Below are 20,516 nucleotides of genomic sequence, written 5' to 3'. Positions count from 1 at the left end.
ATCAGAAATATATTAGAGTTACCCGTAATACTAGAGGGCATATCATTTATATTAATAAGGAACTGGACACTGATCCCTGGGATGCCCCCCACTTGACTGTACCTCACTCAGACCCACATCACAGCCATTCTCAACACTATGAATAATGATCTTTTGCTGTCTGTTGCTAAAGTAAGAGGTGAACCAATTGTGAGCTACTCCTCGTATTCCATAATGGTCCAGCTTCTGGAGTAATATTTTGTGATCAACACAATCAAATGCCTTAGTAAAAACAAAAAATATGCCTAGTGTTCAAAACCTTTTGTTTAACCCATCTAGTACCTCACAAAGAAAAGAGAATATAGCATTTTCAGTTCTTAAACAACTTCTAAAGCCGAACTGTACATCTGATAGCAAATCGTGTAGTATAAAATGATCACTTATCCTAACATACACAGCCTTTCCAACAACTTTAGCAAACACTGCCGGCATAAAAATAAGTCTAAAATTGTCTACATTATCACTTTCTCCCTTTTTATAATGTGGCTTTACTACTGAGTGGTTTAATCATTCAGGAAACTGATGATTCCTAAAGAAAAAATTACAAATGTGGTTAAACACAGGGCTTACGTGCACAGCACAGTACTTTAATATTCTGCTAGGCCCTCCATCATATCCATGAGAGTCCCCAGTCTTCAATGATTTAATTATTGACTTAATCTCCTCGTTGTCTGTATCGCAGAGGAATATTTCAGATATCAATCTCGGAAAAGTATTTGCCAGAAAGTTATAGGATTCCCTGTAGAAACCAAATTTTTATTTAATTCACCAGCAATGCTCAGAAAATGATTGTTAAATACTGTACATATATCTGATTTATCACTAACAAAAATATTTTTACTATGGACTGAATTTATATCGTTGACCTTGTGCTGCTGACCAGCCACTTCCTTCACAACTGACCACATGGTTTTAATTTTATCCTGTGAATTAGCAATTCTATTTGCATACCACATACTCTTTGCCTTCCTAATAACATTTTTAAGCATCTTACAATAATGTTTGTAATGGGCTACTGTAGCTTGATTGTGACTACTTCTAACATTTTGATATAATTCCCGCTTTGTTCTACATGATATCCTTATCCCAATAGTCAGCCACCTGGGTTGCCTATTACTGCTAGTAACCCGTTTAGAACATTCTAATGGAAAGCAACTCTCAAAGAGCATGAGAAATGTGTTAAGGAAAGCATTAAATTTATCATCTATGTTATTGGTACTATAAACATCCTGCCACTCTTGTTTCTTGAAAAGGTTTAAAAAACTCACTGTTGCTGTTGGATTAACTTTCCTACACAGTTAGTAATTATGTGTGATATTTGTTTGAGTACAAAAGTCTTTTAGTGTTAAAATTTGTGCATCACGGTCTGAAAGGCCATTTACTCTTTTACTAACAGAATACCCATCTACTAATGAAGAACAAATAAAAATATTGTCTATGGCTGTGCTACTGTTCCCCTGCATCCTTGTAGGAAGAAACGCAGTCTGCATCAGATCATATGAATTTATAAGATCTACCAACATCCTTTTTCTTGCACCATCATATACAAAATTTGTATTGAAGTTACCACATATAATTAATTTCTGGTACTTCCTACAAAGTAGATCAAGAACCCTCTCTAGCTTGAGCAGAAATGCTCTGAAGTCAGAGTTAGGGGACCTATAAACAACAACAATTAGAAGTTTAGTTTCACTAAATTCACCTCCCCTTGCACAACATTCAAATATCTGTTCAGTGCAGCGCCGTGATACATCTATGGACTCAAATGGACCACTGTTTTTTACATATGTAGCCACTCCCCCACCCTGCAAGGAACTCCTTGAAAAACAGACAGCTAATCTGTATCCTGGTAAAGGAAGCCTCTGAATTGTCAAATTATTTAAGTGGTGCTCTGATACACCAATAATTTCGAGTCAACATCTCCTTCTCTACTTGGAAACATGACGTCCTCTAAAGGTGAGCCCTTAGTTAGAGGGACTTCCTTTAAGCAGGTATACCTGTCGGCTGACTTCAATTTAAAAAAGGTGCAGCTCTAATACCAACTACTACAGAAATTTTTCGATGAGTGATCCCACCACCACACACTATGCTGTCACCTATAAGCTTTGCCAGCTTCCCCTTCCCATACCCCAGGGCTTTGTTGCTTTCACAGTATCGGTAGAAAATTATGTACAGATTTACAGCAAAGCATGGCAAAGCAGATGCCCTATCTTGCCATCTGATTGGCCCAGACTCTGATTTTGATGCATCTGCTGCATCTTGTTGTCATATTGATACACAGGACTCTAAATTACTGGAATCTTTTTCCTTGAACTACAGAAAAATAGCACAGGCCATGGAAGCAGATGTCAACATCAAGATTTTGTTTCATTATATTCACACGTCATAGCCTTGTTCATTGAACAGTATCCAGATCTCAGATGTGCACCAACATTTTGCGCATCAGCATAATCTTTTAGTTCAACAAAGTGTGATTCTAGCTGAAAATGACAATGGACAATTCCATGTCCTTATTCCAAAAGTGTTGCAAAAGGATGTGCTGGGATTGTTCCATTAAGGACATTGAGGAATTGTTCACACTAAATAGTTAACGTGCCAGCACTGTACTTGGCAGGGCACGGGGACCCACACTGAACAGATGGTGGCACAGTGTGATGCATACATGGAGAACCAACCTACTCCCACACAGACATTTGCAGCTTGGTCTAAGACTCAATCACCATGGCAATGAGTGCACATAGACTTTGCAGGACCATTTTGGAACAGTCGTTGGCTCACAGTGGTAGACTCTTTTAGCAAGTTCATATTTGCAGTGCCTATGAACTCTACCACATCATGTAGCAGCATTCAAGTGTTGTCCTCAATATTTTTCATAGAAGGTTTGCCAGAAGTACTTGGATCAGACAACAGACCACAGTTCACTTCACTTGACTTTGAAAAGTTTTGTGAACGCAATGGTATTTGTCACCTAACAAGTGCTCCACTTCACCTGCAGTCCAACACTTTCACACTTTCAAGCACTGGATGGCCATGCTTCGCACCACCTACACACGGGAACAGGCACAGCAACCCTTTCTCATCTCATGTCACTCCCACCCATGAGATGGACCATCACCTGTGGAACTCCTGCATGGCTGCTGCCACTGGGCGCTGCTACACTTGCTACATCCACTGCAGCACCCAGTGTCGCCAGTGGTCCACAAATATTGCTTTGTGCCATCCGATCTTGTTCTTTTCAGGGTTTGTGGCAACTGTGGGTGCTGGGAAAGAGGCATGATCCAGGAACACATTGGTTCTTTTATGTATTTGATTGCAGGTACTGATGGTTTGCAGCACAGCCACCAGAACCAAATTCGCGCACATTAATTGCCCTGTGATTCTGTTGCTTTTCTTCCACCAGATTTATGCCTTCACTGGACTGCTCAGACTTTGCAGCCACCTGCTGGTGCCACCAGGGCACCCCAGAACATCCCTGCTTGTCAACCCCATGGACTTGGACCCACCATCGCCGTCCCCATCACCGTCATCACCCCAGCACACGCCTTCAGGTCTGGACGCCTACCCTTGCAGCAGTTTTCCAGATGACGTATCTCTTGCCTCACAAGCCAGACGGTGGGGTACGGTTGGGAGGCTGCCGTTCTCCACAGTCACGGTTCCCAGCCATCATCACACCCAGCATCCCGCCTCCCTCCCAGTTGACATTCACAGCCTCACTATATGACACTGGTGTGGCATTTTGGGGGGAGGAACGCGCTGGTATATGCTGGCGACAGCACACCATGCAGCACAGAGGTTATGAGAGATCGATCAAGGCCAATGACAAGACTCACTGGAAACGTGCCACAAACGCCCTCTCAGCCGTCAGTATTTAGGATCGCCGCTGCGGGCCAAAGGGCTAGTTTAGCCAGTTAGTTGAAGTCTGTTTGCCTTGTAGTTCCCGCATGTCACTGAGGTGGAGTCATAGACTTAGCCTTTAGCACAGAGACAGACAGCACATAGTAACCTTATAGTGAACATAGCAGACTTCTACTTCAACAACATTGAGGCTACGTGGAGTATACAGAAGAGAGCTTGTACCGCAGCATACGGAAACATTTTGAGTTAAATAGCTCTTTGTTTATGAATAAAGAACTCAGTTATTAATTGCGTGCAGTTGTGTTATAGAATGAGGATACCGGACACCAACCCACCCCTCTCCTTCTGCCCATGGTACAGCTCTACAGGGACAACAAGATGACATAAAAGCAGCTAAAAGAATACAACAATTAGAATAGCTACTTCACACACAAAGGCATTCAAACAATTGTTATTTCCCAATGAATGGAACAGGAAGAAATCCTAATAACTGATACAATGGGAAATTGTTTCTGCCATTCACCTCACAGTGGTTTGTGGAGTATAGGAGGAGATGTAGATAAAACATGCTGCTCCTCTATGGATCCTCTCTATTAATTGTACTTTGTAAAGGTCACAGACTAACAAGCAACATTCAAGATCAGCTGAATAAGGGTACTGTAAACCACCTAATCCATGGGTGAACTACTTTTCAGTGGCTAACTGTTAACAGTGTAATTGAACTATCTACATCATATTCATACTCGGCAAGCCACTGTAAGGTGCATGATGGAGGGTACCCTATACCACGACTAGAAATTTTCTTTACTGTTGCGCTCACAAATAGATCAAGGGGAAAATGACTATCTATGTGCCCCCCCATGAACCCTAATTTCTCATATGTTATCTTTGTGGTCCTTACACAAAATGAACACTTGCTGTCAAGGACAGCATTCTGGGTTCTATTGCTTAAGAAGTTTTCAAGTCACATGTCTGGAAACCACATTTAATGTATTTGCAGTTGTGAATATGGATAACCATCAGCTACATCGTAATGGGATGACAACAATGCAAAACTGTGTCAGACTGGGACTCGAACCCAGACTTCCCGCTTATTGTGAGCAGCCGCCTTACCATTTGGCTGTCCACAAGCATGACTCACGGCCAGACCAAAACTTCCACATTTCATCAACCATGGAAGTTTGGATCCGACCATGAGTCATGCTCGGGTAGCCAAATGGTAAGACGACCGCTCGAAAGCGGAAAATCTGGTTCCGAGTCCCAGTCCAGCACAAATTTGCATTGTCGTCATTCCACTGCCTCCACGCATGCCCGAAGGAACTTTGCATCACAATTGACAATAACAAATGCACTGCAACATCATATCTGGGAACCTGTACCATGTGCTCATACGCTTCATTAACAGTCTGCAGTGGAGCACCATGTCAAACACTTTTCGTAAAACTGGAAATATGGACTCTGTATGTTGGCCTTCATCCCATAGTTCACAGGATTATGTGAGAAAAGAGCAAGCTGAGTTTTGTATGAGTGATGCTTTCTAAAACTGTGCAGATTTGTGAACATAAGCTTTCCAGCCTCTCATTTTTTTTTTTTTTTCCAGTCTCTTGGGATTTTGCACTGGGCAAGAGATTCATGATAAATATAAATGTATGCTAAGTAGGGGGCCAATGCCGTACAGTACTTTTTGTAAAACCGAATTGGGATTCTTTCCTGGATTTATTTGTTTACGACTTTTTCTGTTGTTTCTCTGCACCAGGAATTCTTATTACTATGTCATCCATATGGAACTCTGTGCAATAGTCAAATGATGGTATGTTTGTACAATTCTTGTGCATGAAAGATTTCTTAAAAGCAAAATTTAAAACTTCGGCTTGTGTTTTCCTATCTTTTATTGTCACACCAGGTTGGCGAACAAGGGACCGGAGACATGCCTTAGACCCACTTAGCGATTTTACATAGGACCAGAATTTTCTCAGGTTCTTGGTCAGATCTTTTGTTAAGGTATGACAGTGGTAGTTGTTATATGCTTCTTGCATTGATCTTTTCACTGATACTCAAATCTCTACTAACCTTTGCCTGTCGCCATTTGCATATTCCCTTTTGAACCAATACTGCAACAGCCTTTGCATCTGTAGCATTTTCTGGATTTCATTGTTAAACTGCAGTGGGTCTCTTCAGTCCTTAATCCAATTATTAGATACACTTTTGTACAGAACACAATTTACAATCTGTGTAAACTTTGTCCATAGTTCCTGTATATCCATCATAGAAGGACTAAATGATGTCAGTCCATTGTCTAAGTGAGATGCTAACTACTGCTTATCTGCTCTTTGTACCAGAAGCACCTTTCTAGCCTTCTTGACTGATTTATTAACTTTTGTAGCCATAGTCAGTATGACACCATCATGATCACTAATCCCCATCTCTATACTGATGCCATCGATAAGGTCTAGCCTGTTTGTAGCTACAAGGTCTAAGATACTTCCATGGCATCAATCCTCAGTGCAGAATATGACTTGACCACAGACATAAGCAAATTAATATATTTTATATAAACAAGCAGAAAGACTCAATATTGACAGTTTTGTGAAGTACTTTTGAATACATTTTCTGAAAACTGTCTGAGCAGCTAGTTTGGCAGAAACTAGCTGCTCAGACAGTTTTCAGAAAATGTATTCAAAAGTACTTCACAAAACTGTCAATATTGAGTCTTTCTGCTTGTTTATATAAAATATATTAATTTGCTTATGTCTGTGGTCAAGTCATATTCTGCACTGAGGATTGATGCTCATATTCATTTAAAGACAAAAAGTTGGTTTATTTTGTATATTTTCATTCACTGTTGTCTTACAGAATTATTTTCTGGGGGCAGTGAATCTAAGTAAATACAGTATTTATTCGGGAGAAGCATGCAGCAAGAGTTCTCTATAAAACAGATAACTGCACTTCTTGCAGCAGTAGTTTTAATTATCCTGGAACTTTTACATTCAGTTCCCACTATATTTACACCTGAATGGTTGTTGTTGTTGTTGTTGACAGTAATAACTTGTTTCAGCTGAACTGTGATCCATACAATTGGAATACAAGATACAAAAAAGTATATGAAATTTTTGTGAATTAGGAAATGGCAGAGTAATGGTCAATGTATATAACAGAGCACATTGTAAACATTTGTTCATCAAATATAAGATTTTAACAGTAGTTAATTTGTATATTCTTGACAGTTTTAATCACATACTTGCTGAATTACCTAATTTAGTTATAACAAATCAGACACATGATAATAATACAAGAACCTGTACTTCTCTGATCTTATCTAGATACAGATTAACAAAAACTAGTAACAGCAATATGCACATGGTGTAGTGGTTCGTGTCATACAAGAGCAAAAGATACATGGCGGAACAAGATATTATATGAAGCGTACTCTGGTGCAACTGACTGCGAGAAAGCAGCATTATCGCTGACCTCTCTCTATTCCTTGAGCTAAGAGAGCTTTGGTTCAGTATTAACTATTGTGAAAAGATATAGTCTAGCTGCTGATCTTAATGAGTATGGATGAATGTATTATGGTTTAATAGAGAAGGCTCTGTTGCAAAACTGCCATCTTGGCAGCATAAACAAGTTGTGTATTGCATAAATTATTCTCCATCTTATGGTTTCACATTTTCAAATATTTGTGCATGCCTACGAGACATATCTTTGGACTGTGGAAGCTCGAACCTGCAAACCCTATATGGTCATTAATTTAAAGACTCTTAAACAAATCCACTTCGACAGACAGGCTTCCATGGAAAGGAGAATTGGACCGTAGTTAACATAGACTAAGATTCCTCCAGATTTAGCACACAGTTTGACAACTGGCATTGAGTACAGCTTACAGTCAGTATGCAGCAGCAGACCTCTAGTCTACCATGCACAATCGGCTGAGCATAAACATCGTCTAGTGGGATCTGTTTGGTTTTTTATTCATTTCAAAGATCTTAACTCTTTTCTTAGAGAGACTGAATAATAAAGAACTAATTTCTTGAATCAGTAATAATAATTAAATCAAAGCAGTAATTAATTGAATAATAATAATAATAAAAGCAGTTCATTGAGGCTATTTTTGTCTCTGAAAGGAAGTTTCCAACACAGATCTCCAGACAATAACTGGGTTCAGGGTGAAATAATGACTCCTCTCATTGATCATTACATCTCAGTAAAATTACAACAATTTACCTTTCACGTGAGAGGGAGTTACAATGGCACCCTATGTGACAGGATGTCTAGAAGTGGTATGAGAATTGAATATCTACTGAATTTTGACTTGTGGTAACTTTATTTTTCTGAGTGACAACAAGTAATCATGACAAAGATAAATTTGAAACCTAATCAGTTTCAATGAAAAAGTATTAATATGTGCATCTTAGGTTAAGTTTTTGTCATTTGCGTATGCATTACTATTATAATAGACTAATGAATGTGTGATTTGTTTCATGTCCTCCCACAACCAATACTTCCTGTTGGAGAGAGGTGATATCCTATGAATGTGGAGCACTGCCAGCATCATTTCTCATTGAAAGGCAAGATCAAGAAAAGACTTTGGCAATGCTCTTTCTGTGCCTTATCATAACAATCTCAAACTGACAGAATTAGTAGAACTGTAGATTTTCATTGGTTGAGGATAATAATTTCCTAGTAGTTTTAAGTAGAATAGTATTTATTTATTTGAGATGTATAGTGACTTTCTATGAACATATTTTCAAAGTGAATAATTTGGGTGTTACAGATTATTGCATTGCATGTGTCTAAAGTTCACCTAAGGTGTCTAGTGCTTTTGTGCAAATATAGGGTGTGTCTTTTTTAATTTTTGTGTGGATGTGTAATGGTTAAAACCCGTACCAAATACAAAATGGAGCAGCAAAAGGATTTAGACAATTTTGAGATGGAATCGACTCAGAATGTGGTAGTTGAACATGGTGATGCAAGACCTGCATCATTGGATCAGTCAGAAATGTCCTTTGTGGACAGATTTACAAGAGAAGTGGGCTCTTCATGCAAAACAGAAAATGTACCAATGAGGGTAGTAGAAGATACTATTGCCTGAATGCTAATAGATTTTCAAAAATTAATGGTGCGAGGTATGAAGAACATGGAAGAAAATAAAGAAAAGAACTTAAAGAAGTATTGATACAAATAAAGGATTTGTAAGAAGCTAATAAAACTGCAATTTTATCTATAAAGAATGAAACAATTACCAAGTAAGTTCTAGACTTGTACAAAACTGTTGCTGAAGTGAATCAGAAGCAAGAACAACTACCTGTGAAGGAAGATATACAACAGATGAGAAAAGAAATGAATGATGTCACTGAGAAACAACAATCAGTAGATGAAAAATTATATAATTTGTCAACAGTAGTAACTGAAATTGCTTCAGGGTGTGAGAAATTCATTGCACACAATATCAACAAGAAACATGCTGCTTATGAATAAAAATTAGAACAATGGATACAAGACAAAGAAGTTTCAGTAAGCACTTTAGTTGAGAAGAAAGTAGAGGAAGGAATAAGTTCTGGTACAATCAACATCCCTCAGATTGAAAGAATAGTAACTGAAGGAATGAAAGTAATGCAAAACAAATTTTTGGAAGAGCTTAACACAGTGAAAAGGAACTTTTCACACATGTCAGATGAGTTGAAAATGTGTCAGTCATCATCTATGAATAACAGACAGGAAGATGTATCGAATAATCCTTGGGGACATGTCGCTACCAACCCAGAAAGTAACAACAGATCCGGTTTCATTCAAGAAGGAAGCAGAAAACATTGTCTAGTGAGATCTGTTTGGTTTTTTATTCATTTCAAAGACCTAAGCTCTTTTCTTAGAGAGACTGAATACTAAAGAACTAATTCCTTGAATCAGTAATAATAATAAAATCAAAGCAGAGAGACTGAATACTAAAGAACTAATTCCTTTAATCAGTAATAATAATAAAATCAAAGCAGTAATTAAATAAGTAATAATAATAATAAAAGCAGGTTACTTTTTGACTCTGAAAGAAACAACTCTGAAAGAAACAACAACTGGGATCAGGGTGAAATAATAACTCCTCTCATGACTCATTACATCTCAGCCAAATTACAACTTACCTTTCATGTGAGGAGGAGTTACAATGGCTCAAAAATTTATAACAAATAACCAAAGTATGCCCCAAGCAAACCATTTAACATAAAGTTGCAGAGCTCCTTGTTAGCCAACCCATATTATTCATTAGAAGAATTTTAATACATGCCCAATATGATCATAACAATGTAATTGTAATATGTTAAGTGTTCTGATGAAGTCTATTGTATGTACTAATGCTGAATGACTAACACTGAATCTGAACAAAATAATTTTCATGTAGATCTTGCTTCCTCGTCTGGGGTTGAGAGTGAAGTTATGTAATATGAGGGAAAGGTATTCAACCAGCTCCCACCTAAACTCTGTAAAGTTCCAATGTTTCAGCGACCGTTGCTAGGCACCTTCCTCAGGGTGTGTTGCCAACTGCTGAGTGAGCACTAGTTTGGATACTTATGGAGGAATGCTGTCATTGGATGTGAGGGTGAGGAGGAAGGGAATTTGGAGTTCATTTTATTGGTCTTTGCATTGCGTGTTGTCATTGGCGGAAATGGGTGTTTTCCATTGGAGTTTCCTTTACTGCTTGCCATTGTTAGAAATCGGCAAATAGGAGACTACGTGGCAACTACAGTCTAGCGTTGTTTACTAACTGCCTAGTATCGACTAGTCTGCGTCTGCGCTCTGTGTACCCTCCACCGCTGTAGCTACCACATGTCTATTGCTCTGCAAGAACTGTCCTTCCGCAAAGCTGTCACTGCTGGGAGCCAAGACGCTGCAAGTCGTTACCCATCTTCTCTATTCATATTGTCGGGTCACTTGGCTATTTCTATAGCCTCTCTAATCTTCTTCGTCAAACTAAACAGCTGTCTCGCCAGTACACGGTCCTCTCGAAATTCTATCATCATCCTGCACTGTTCCTGATGTTCTGTCACCACTGATTTGTTGTATTGTTTGAGGCAGATATATCTCTCCTGTTCAGTTAACAAATCAGCGGTGGCAGAACATCAGAAACAGTGCAGGATGAAGATCGAATTTCGAGAGGCTCGCGTACTGGTGAAACAGCCGTACAGTTTGAGGAGGAAGATTAGAGAGGCTATAGAAATAGCCAAGCGACCCAACAATATGAACAGAGAAGACGGGTACCGACTTCCAGTGTCTTGGCTGCCAGTTGTGACAGCTTTGCGGAATGACAGTTCTCACAGAGCAACAGGCGCACTGTAGGCCACAGCAGTGGAGGGTACACAGAGTGCTGAAGCGGCGTAGTTGATACTAGGCAGTTAGTAAACAATGCTACGCTGTAGTCACCGCTTAGTCTCCTATTCGCCAATTTCCACCAATGGCAAGCAGTAAAGGAAACTCCAATTGGAAATGCCCATTTCCGCCAATGACAACACGCAATGCAAAGACCCATAAAATGAACTCCTAATACCCTTCCTCCTCACCCTCACATCCAATGACAGCACTCCTCCACAGAATATAGGTATCCAAACTAGTGCTCATTCAGCAGTTGTCTATACACCCTGAGGAAGGCTCCTTGCAACCGTCACTGAAATGTCGGAATTTTTTAGATGACAATGCGGCCTCAAACGCAGAAGAATTTTATTGACTGTGGCAATAGCCGGGGAAGCCTATGTTTACATTCATTCTACATCACTCAACAGTCTCTGTACTAGGAGAATCCAAGGAACACACTGAATGAATGCACAAATGACTGAGTCAATCAGTGTGGAGCTTCCTGCATTCCACTATTACTTCCATGTAGACAGCCTGACAGAGTTTCTAATGTTATCTAACTGGTCATTTACATATATTGTTAACAGTAACAGTTCTGTAACATTCCCTGAGCTACATATACACCTGATGATATCTCTCCATTAAGAACAACATACCGAGTTAACAGCTAGAACTCTTAAATCAAATCACAAAGCTTCCAGTGTTAGAATTGAAAAGAAGTTTATAGTCTCATAACTTACAATTTCAAGTCACATCTTCGTGTACAGGAAACTTGCCACAACACAACAATTAATTCACCATTTTCCTTACAATATCATTAATATAATATCCTGTACTAAATATATAATTGCTACACAAAACATGACTTTAAAAAAAATGTATTATAAAATGCTATGCAAGTGTTCTCTCATGCTAAAATTTTCAGATTGTCTTGGCATGAACTCTTCAATGGAATAGCAAGATTCCAAACCAGTCTGACGAGGTTTTTTAAATGTGTCTAAATTGATAGTGAGCAATTTTTATCCTTTCCCTTTGCTGTAAATTTTCATATCCATATACTGCAGAGTTGAGCATAGAGTTCTAAATGGTGGGTGGTCAGTGTAAAATTATTTCAATTTCTGGTGGTGTGACCATGTTGAAATTAATTTGCTACAAATGAACCAGGGGTACTATGTACAAAGATAATCAGTTCATAGGTGTACAATGAGGGAACACTTAATATACTCACATTTTTTAACAGCGGGTCACATGATTTTCTTTGCTTTACATTGTGAATATTTCTAATGATAGTTACTTGAAAAAAACAAAATGAAATGACTGTATGGCATCGTTGGCTGTGAGGCCCCATGCGGGGAAGTTCGACCGCTGTATTGCAAGTCTTCTTTAGTTGACACCACTTCGGTGACTTATGAGTCAATGATGATGAAATGATGATAAAGAACACACAACACCCAGTCATCACGAGGCAGAAAAAATCCCTGACCCTGCCAGGAATCAAACCCGGGACCCAAAGCGCGGAAAGCGAGAATGCTACCGCAAGACCACAGAAGTTTTAATATTACAGATATGTGGTTCAAGCTATCCCAAAATGTAATTCCAAACCTTATTACTGAATCAAAGTAGCTGTGATATACTATTTTCCTTATTTTCATGCTGGTAGCATTTTGTCGTACCATCATTACAAATGCTAGGCTCTTTAATTTATTTGCAAGGTACTGTATATGTTAGTTCCATGATAAATTTTTATCTAATTGCATTCTAGGGAATTTCACACAGTTAGCTTCCTGCAAATCCTGGCTTTTAAGATCGATTTGAATATCATATAACTTTGCTTCTTTTGTTTTAAACTGCATTAATGGAGGTATTTCCATGTTTAATTTTAACCCATTTAAATTAAATTAGATATCAAATGTCTGTATGGAACCTACAACAGTTTAAGGAATTTGGTCAGTACTATTAGTTTCAATGATTATGCATGTGTCGTCTGCAAATAAAACAAAGTGACACTCAGCATTAAGCGGTAGCTCATTTACGTAAAACAGAAACAGAATGATGCTAAAACCGAACCTTAGTGTACTCCTTTTGAAACGGTTTTCCATTCTGAGGCATAATTTCCTCTCTTTGATGTTGTAATCCTCTGTCTTCAGTTCATTTGGAAGGACTTAAACCATTCTAATACAGTAGCCCTAATTCTATATTTTTCCAGTTTAGAGAGTTGCGAACAGTGGTTCACGCTATCAAAGGCCTTTCATAGGTTACAAAAAATTCCTGTGCTTGCAGGGAGTTGTCTAGAGAGGAGCTAATTTTGTGTACAAACTGGTTGGTAGGAGATAATATGCTTTTGCATTTCTGAAACCCATACTGACATCTTGAAATTAAACTTTTGTAAGAAATTTTGAATTTGTATTGTCACAACCTTTTCCAAAATTTTTGGCTGTGGCAGGAGGAGAGAGAGAGGGCAATAGTTCCCAACATGTCCTTTTCTCCCTTTTTTGAATAGTAGTTTATCTATGTGATATGTGATTTATTCATCTCATTACGTACAATTTTCAAATCATTTGATTTGATGTACAGGAGACATGTCAAGGTTTACAAAAGAAACTTTTTTCACTTTTTTAAGAGAAATGCAAAAGTTTACATTATATTTTACATTTTTAAGTTACAGCGACACATGTACATAAAATAATACATGTAATACAATCCCTGTGTTCAGACTGTGAAGCTGTACTCAATAAATTCATCAACAGAATAATAACACTATTGCGTACTTCATTGCATCTAGAAAACAACCTTCTTCAAAGGACTGTTTAACTATTGTGAATAGTAGCTGCACAATTATTTTAGTGACTGCCTTTAACCCTTTTGTTGGTATTTGTATAGCATTCCCTACATCTTTTGCAGTAGTTTTGGTGAATGCACTGAAAAGTTCACCTTCAAATTCCTCAGTGCTGAAGAAATTTACGTATCTGCGTAATTTTCTCATCAATGTTTTATCTGTTTACATTCAAAGAGAATTTATCGAACAGTTCTGAAATTTGAGCAACAATTACAGTACTTTTGTCCCCTACCTTGATTTTGGCAATATCATGGGCTTTAGTTGTAGTGCCTGTTTCAGATTTGATCACTGATCGTAGCACTTTGATTTGTTTTCCCTATTCGAAATAAATCTATTATTTGCCAGTTCTTTTGCTGCCATACTTAAGCTTATATTTTGCTCACTAGCTGAAAGTGCAGAACTTGATTGAATTGCTTTCAAAAGTTAAGGAATATGGCACCAACCTGGGTGCCGCTATCTACTGCCATCTGGATCTCGTGGGTCACAAGTTGCAGAATTCACACTGATTTCTGTAGAGGATCTTTCCTCTACAATTGATTAATACAATCTAATACTGAGAGCATTTTTTGCAATGTGGTATGGCCTTGGCAGGTCTATTGTTCCAGATTATATAGAGAATAATGTAACTTCTTAAAAAGAAAAAAAAGAAAAAAAAAGTTATATGTGTTTCATACATTGTCAGTTATACCAGTAGCTTTATCTGTCTTCTTGGCCACAAAGTGTATGTCTAAAAGTTGAAACTTGGATTGTCACAGAATTGCCAGAAGGTTGGACTGCCTCTAGTTAACTGTGAGTTTTAGCCAACATTTCATATATCTTGGTAAGGAGGCTGATCTAAGATGCCTTGTCTGCAGAAAGATTTAGTCTTTGAGTACTTTCAGTTTCTCAGATACATTATTTAGGGTATTATACTCTGATACACCCACCTCCAGTAGCTTCCAGTTTTCTGACAAAAGTCAACCCAATTTTCAACTACCCATGAATAGTAGCCAACTACTTCTATTTTTACATAAAAACAAGCATTTGTAACTCTATGTTTAGGAATATGAAATGAATAAAAATATGTCTATTACAGTCACTAAACAAACTTCAGTTGTACAGGATATCAGGATTACAATTCCTGTTTCTGTAAGCACAGTCACTAATACATGCCAGTATCATGGTACTCATCTCAGCGATACCCAGTTCAAATCACTGTGGCTGAAGATATTTACACCCCAGTATTTTAGTGAACAAGAAAAGGTGAGATGGTGGTGCAAAGTTCTTGGTCATCAGACTTCGCCAGTGTCCTGGATTAAATACAAAATACTCTCTGCAGAGTCTTGTGGAGTCACACCTTGTGACACATGACAGTAATCTGTTACGTTCGGTGGCTTCCCTGGTACTACCTGATGGGAGTAAACTACTGTGCACTGGGGATATAGCTCATTTACAGATACATGAATTAAAGTACTTATTTCTGTTCAAGATTTCATTTATAGTATATGAGACATTTTTATGGGGAAACAACTTTAAACTGCATATAAACACATTCCTGCTGCTTGCTGAACTTTTTATTTCTGTGTGTAGATATTAATTGTTGCATCACTTAACATACCAAACTCAATTTTTATTGATGATATTAACTGTATATTATTTAGCTTATACTGAATACAGAGACATACAACTTTTTCTGTTTGTACTTCTATCAAATGTGCTGTGTGTAATCCATTCATTTTAACATTTATATTACAATGGAATGTCATTAATGTATCTGTCGTAATAATGACAGCATTGATGCTTCAGCTACATTCCAAGCTACAAAATATATACATACAAAGTTGGCCCGGGTCACCTATTTGCTAAGTTTGATTTACTTTACACTTATTTATTTATCCAAGGATCATCTCACAATGATATTATAATATAATGAAAAAACTGCTCAAAATATATGTACACAAAGAGTGCATAATTATATCTTTAAGAGAAGGGGCAAATGGCTGGCCATACAGTTAGCACTTATGTATAAGTGACAAGTTACAGCAAAACACCTGTTGTGCCTTTTGTCATTTTTTCCTGATGTGTACATAACCCTTACTGCCAAAGGGAAATCTTCATTTAGCACATAAAGCAGTCGCCCTATGCATCTCCGACATAATTAATCCTGAATCCTGTAGAGAATATTTTACAAGAAACTATAATACTGACTGTTAAACTCATTCCTTTGGAGTAGGTCTACACCAAAGAAACTCAACATAAGCACAAACTGTGATAGTCTTTACTCAAGTGTTTCACTTGTCAAACACAGATAATCAATACCTCAGTTACTAGATTCAGAAATATACAAGAGTTATTAATACAAAGGAAGGTAACTATTTAACATGCTGCTAACACAACCATGATACGTCTCTCTGATAGCCTTCAGAAACAACACACCAGCGTCTACAAAGTATGTGTGGTGGACACATTGACAGCAGATCAAGATCATGATGTGTTAGTTGTCCATCTAAACAGTCAAAGGAATCTTCATAGAAAAGCCATTATGTGGTATTCTGACTAGATCATCAGTACAAGAATTATAACAGAAGAAGGAATAAAGATCTTCAAAAATGTGCTTGCAGGATTGACTGGCAGTCTGAAGTTATAGGATTGGGACCAACTGACACTTTTAAATATTTTAAGGGTTTCTTAAAATTACTGCATCCAGTCACCTTTGGCATTGTTCTTCAGTTTTTATTATCTCATTACCAGTTTTGAACCATCTACCTTCATCAGAAGGTACATATTTATAGATTACTTATAGCAGTGTGGGAGTCATGCAGTTGTGGCAAGATGTATAAATGAAACATGTAAGCACTGAGTGTGGAGAGAATTATTCACATTTTTAAATGCATCTCCAGATCATCAAAATAAATCTAGAGAACTGTTCCCCATCAGTAACCATAAGGAATCCCTTAGATAGATAAACTACTAAACAGAAAAGATTTACACAGAGACAAAGCATAGTACACCCCCAAGCTGGAACACAAAGTACGTTGTTCTGCTGCTAAATAAATGACCAAGTTCAACAGCAACATATGCCTGGGCAAAAGATATGTTTCATTGTTGTTATCTGAAAGCTACACACATCTACAGAAAGGAAGTAAAAGTAGCCAAGAAGGCACATAATGTCTGCTTCATTTCTGAAGCTCCCAAACCCTGCAAAGCAATTAGGGAACTTAACAAGCACAGAAACAGACCCACAACCCCAGTCCTGGTGATTGTTAACAAATATTTTACTGATGTTGATGGGAATAATGCAGCTGAAGGACTAGATTAAGAAATTGTTATTACAAACAATATAAGCATTAGCAATAGCAATAGCTGCACCTTGGACAGGTGGAAGTGCTTCCAGAGCATATAGTGAAAATCGAGAAAGGTTTTAAAAACACTCTGTTAGCACACATTCATACGGAAAATCATGTGCTGTATCTGATATTGCTAAACCTTTGGCTCCTGTTATTAACCACTCACTTGAGGTCGGTGCTTTTTCAGACTTCTTAAAACAAAGACAGTGCCATTGTATATAAAAGGTGATCCTAACAATCCATCCAATTAGACATCAATTTCTATAATTCCTATAATAGCAAAAGTGACGGAAATTATAATGAAAACCCAGCCACTATGTTATTTCAAAGACAGCAACCACTTCCTGGATAGACAACAAGGATTTAGAAGAGGGAAATCTACATTTACTGCAATGCTTGATGTAATAACAAAGATAATGGAAGCATTTGATGAAAAGAACTGCAAGGCTTTAATTCTTTAAGATCTAAGCAAGGCATTTGATGGCACCTCTGGTAAGATACTCCTGGAAAATTAAAAGCTTATGGTATAAACGGTGTCATTTTTGAGATTCTGTCATCTTACTAGGAGCACTGTCTCATGAAGTGGTATGTGAACAGGGTGTACCACAGGGCTCCATACTTAGCCCTCTGCTCTTTTCTTATGCCTGTCAATGACTTAAGTTGTGATGGCTCTACCCTGCTTTTTTGCAGATTATACAACATTAATGACTAAGGGTAGAAATTCATCTGAGGCACTAAAGGATGCTGATTTTTGTTTGAAGTAGCCAAAAAGTGGTACAAAACAAACAAAATGAAATTAAATGAAGATAGAGCCCAGGAAATATGCAGTCTTAGTGACTGTGGACTCATAGTAAATGTTGATAATGTCAAACCCCTGGGAATCACAACTGACAATAAGCTGCTGTGGACCAAACACACTGCATGTGTGTGTTCTAAGCACTCAAGAGTAATTTACCTTGTCAGGATGCTCAAATTCCTGATAACAGATCAGTACTTAATCACAATATATTATGCAATGTTCCACAGCCACATTACATATTGATTGATGTTGTGGGAACACTCTACTGGAAGTAAAAACATATTGCTCCTACAAGAGAAGGCTGTAAGGATAACATCGTCCAGCAAGAAATTTGACCACTGTAGACCCATTTTCAAGCGGATGGGAATAATCACAATATTTAGCCAATATGTTTTCAATTCTCTCGTCTATATAAAAGAAAATCAAGGATCCTTCAGCAAGAGACAAAAAATTCACAACTATGAGACATTAACTAATGCCAACACTGATATTCTAAGCTTTTGCCTAAGTAAAACATTGGACAGATTTCCCTCAGCAGCCCTGTAGAGCTAGACTGATATCAACCAACATCCACTAGGCCTATATTCTGTAAATGAATTTTTCTCTCCAAGTGGAATTTTAGAATGGTCAACATGATACAATCACATGTAGATCCACGAACTGTAAACATCTAAGGGCTGCAAATGGTTGTTTATAATCATTGTTTATAACATTTGTGTTAGGCAATGCTTCTTGTCTGTTATCTTAGTTTTAGTAGCGATTTTAATACATAATCACTAAAATGTGATGCAGTCTGCTTGCCCCTGACCTGGGAACAATGCTGACTTAGTTCTTGCACTGTGTTCTAGTACTGTATTGACTGTCTTATTCTTTTTGTTTTTACAGTACCCATTTTAATATTGTAGTTCCAACAGCAATATTTCATTCATTTTATGTATTATATATTATTCCAAACTTGATGTTGTTTGTTTGGCAATGGCTGGTGAATGACATAGAATTAGTAATAAAGGTAAAAGGAACATATCATGTATGTCTTAAATTCTTCTGTTGTGTAACTTGCTTTTTCTTTAAGCTGGTCTTCAGAGGTGTTTCTATATACTTTCAATGATACATTTTGTGCTTCTGTTGATAACATATTGTATCTGCACCTCTTTTGTGTATTTCAAAGTCTTACACGAAATGTTAACTATTTACATTTATAGCTCACATCACAGTTCTGCGCCATACAAATGACAACATGGATGATACACAAAATTAAATTCCTTAACAGCCTCGAGTAGCTATCATAGTCTGCTTTAAGGACATTTCTCCAGCATCTTGGATTACTGATAAATGCTTTCTTATGTGGGGCTGCAAGCTGATAATGGTAGTCCACTGACGTGCATTGCCTATACGTAATATTCATGTATTTAGAAACCGTAACATTAGTGTTATGTCTTTTTTTTTGCCAATAAACGGTGGATTCACATATTAAGTGAATAAAAATCTGCTAAGAACTCGTTCACAAACGAGATGAAAATGACAAATTAATGCAGATATGATTTAATATAAGGTACCGCATTTTGATGACACTACCACAGTTGTCCTCTGCCAAACAAACTGGGATATTACTGAAATCGCTATGACAACACCACAAGCTTATTATTCGAAAATGGACTATATTAAGTGCCAAGACAACCTAACCTATTACAATTTTACTACACGATATCGAACAAGCCTCGTCATGTAACCATAAAAATTGCGTGGGATTGTGTGTTTTCGTCTGACATGCCACATTAGATGACATTGTCGTGCGCGTAACAACGTTGTGAGAAACCTCCGTGAACACAATAAAATATCATTTACCGTGCATATTAATTAGGAACCCACTTCCAAAGACATGAGCCATTTCGAAACCAATGTTCACCTGTTGTGTGCTTAAATCAATCCCCAGGTACGAGTTATTCTCCATGTCAGACGTTGTTGGTACACAGCCGCTAACTGTGCGTGTAGGCGTCAGCTGTGCACCAACTAAGCCACTTATTACTACTTCCCCCACTATTACAGGAGCTGGATTCGGAATGAAAGTGATAAGCAGGCGATTAATGCAGTGTCAATAGTTCAGAGTGATGTAACCCACATGTCCAGATTAGCATAACTGAAAAGACGAACTTCAAAACTGTTTCTTGAAAGAACCTTGCGAAGACCTTTTTCAGTAAAGATTTCTCGAGCTATTCTGCTTGAAGATTTACGCGGAAACAGACTTATCTTAAAAATTTAATAAAATTGCCAAACTTAATAGCATGACACACAAACGGCATCATTAACCTATATTTTATCGACTTAT

At 37.7% G+C, this 20,516-nt stretch overlaps 1 protein-coding gene across 2 annotated transcripts in view; it reads right to left on the bottom strand.

Moving 5' to 3' along the window:
• Positions 1-20,273, bottom strand: part of LOC124802518 (xylulose kinase-like) — a 131,688-nt gene extending 111,415 nt beyond the window's left edge. Inside the window, exon 1 of one of the 2 annotated variants that reach the window (XM_047263358.1) lies at positions 20,097-20,273. In XM_047263358.1, coding sequence (XP_047119314.1) covers positions 20,097-20,141 — 45 coding nt within the window. In that variant the 5' untranslated portion in view covers positions 20,142-20,273. Of the gene's footprint in view, positions 1-20,035 lie in introns of both variants that reach the window. The other variant, XM_047263359.1, reaches the window with a different exon arrangement.
• Positions 20,274-20,516: the final 243 nt, after the last annotated feature.

Source organism: Schistocerca piceifrons, chromosome 6 (assembly GCF_021461385.2).
Source record: "Schistocerca piceifrons isolate TAMUIC-IGC-003096 chromosome 6, iqSchPice1.1, whole genome shotgun sequence".
Classification (NCBI taxonomy): domain Eukaryota; kingdom Metazoa; phylum Arthropoda; class Insecta; order Orthoptera; family Acrididae; genus Schistocerca; species Schistocerca piceifrons.
This window is presented reverse-complemented; position numbering and strand designations above follow the sequence as displayed.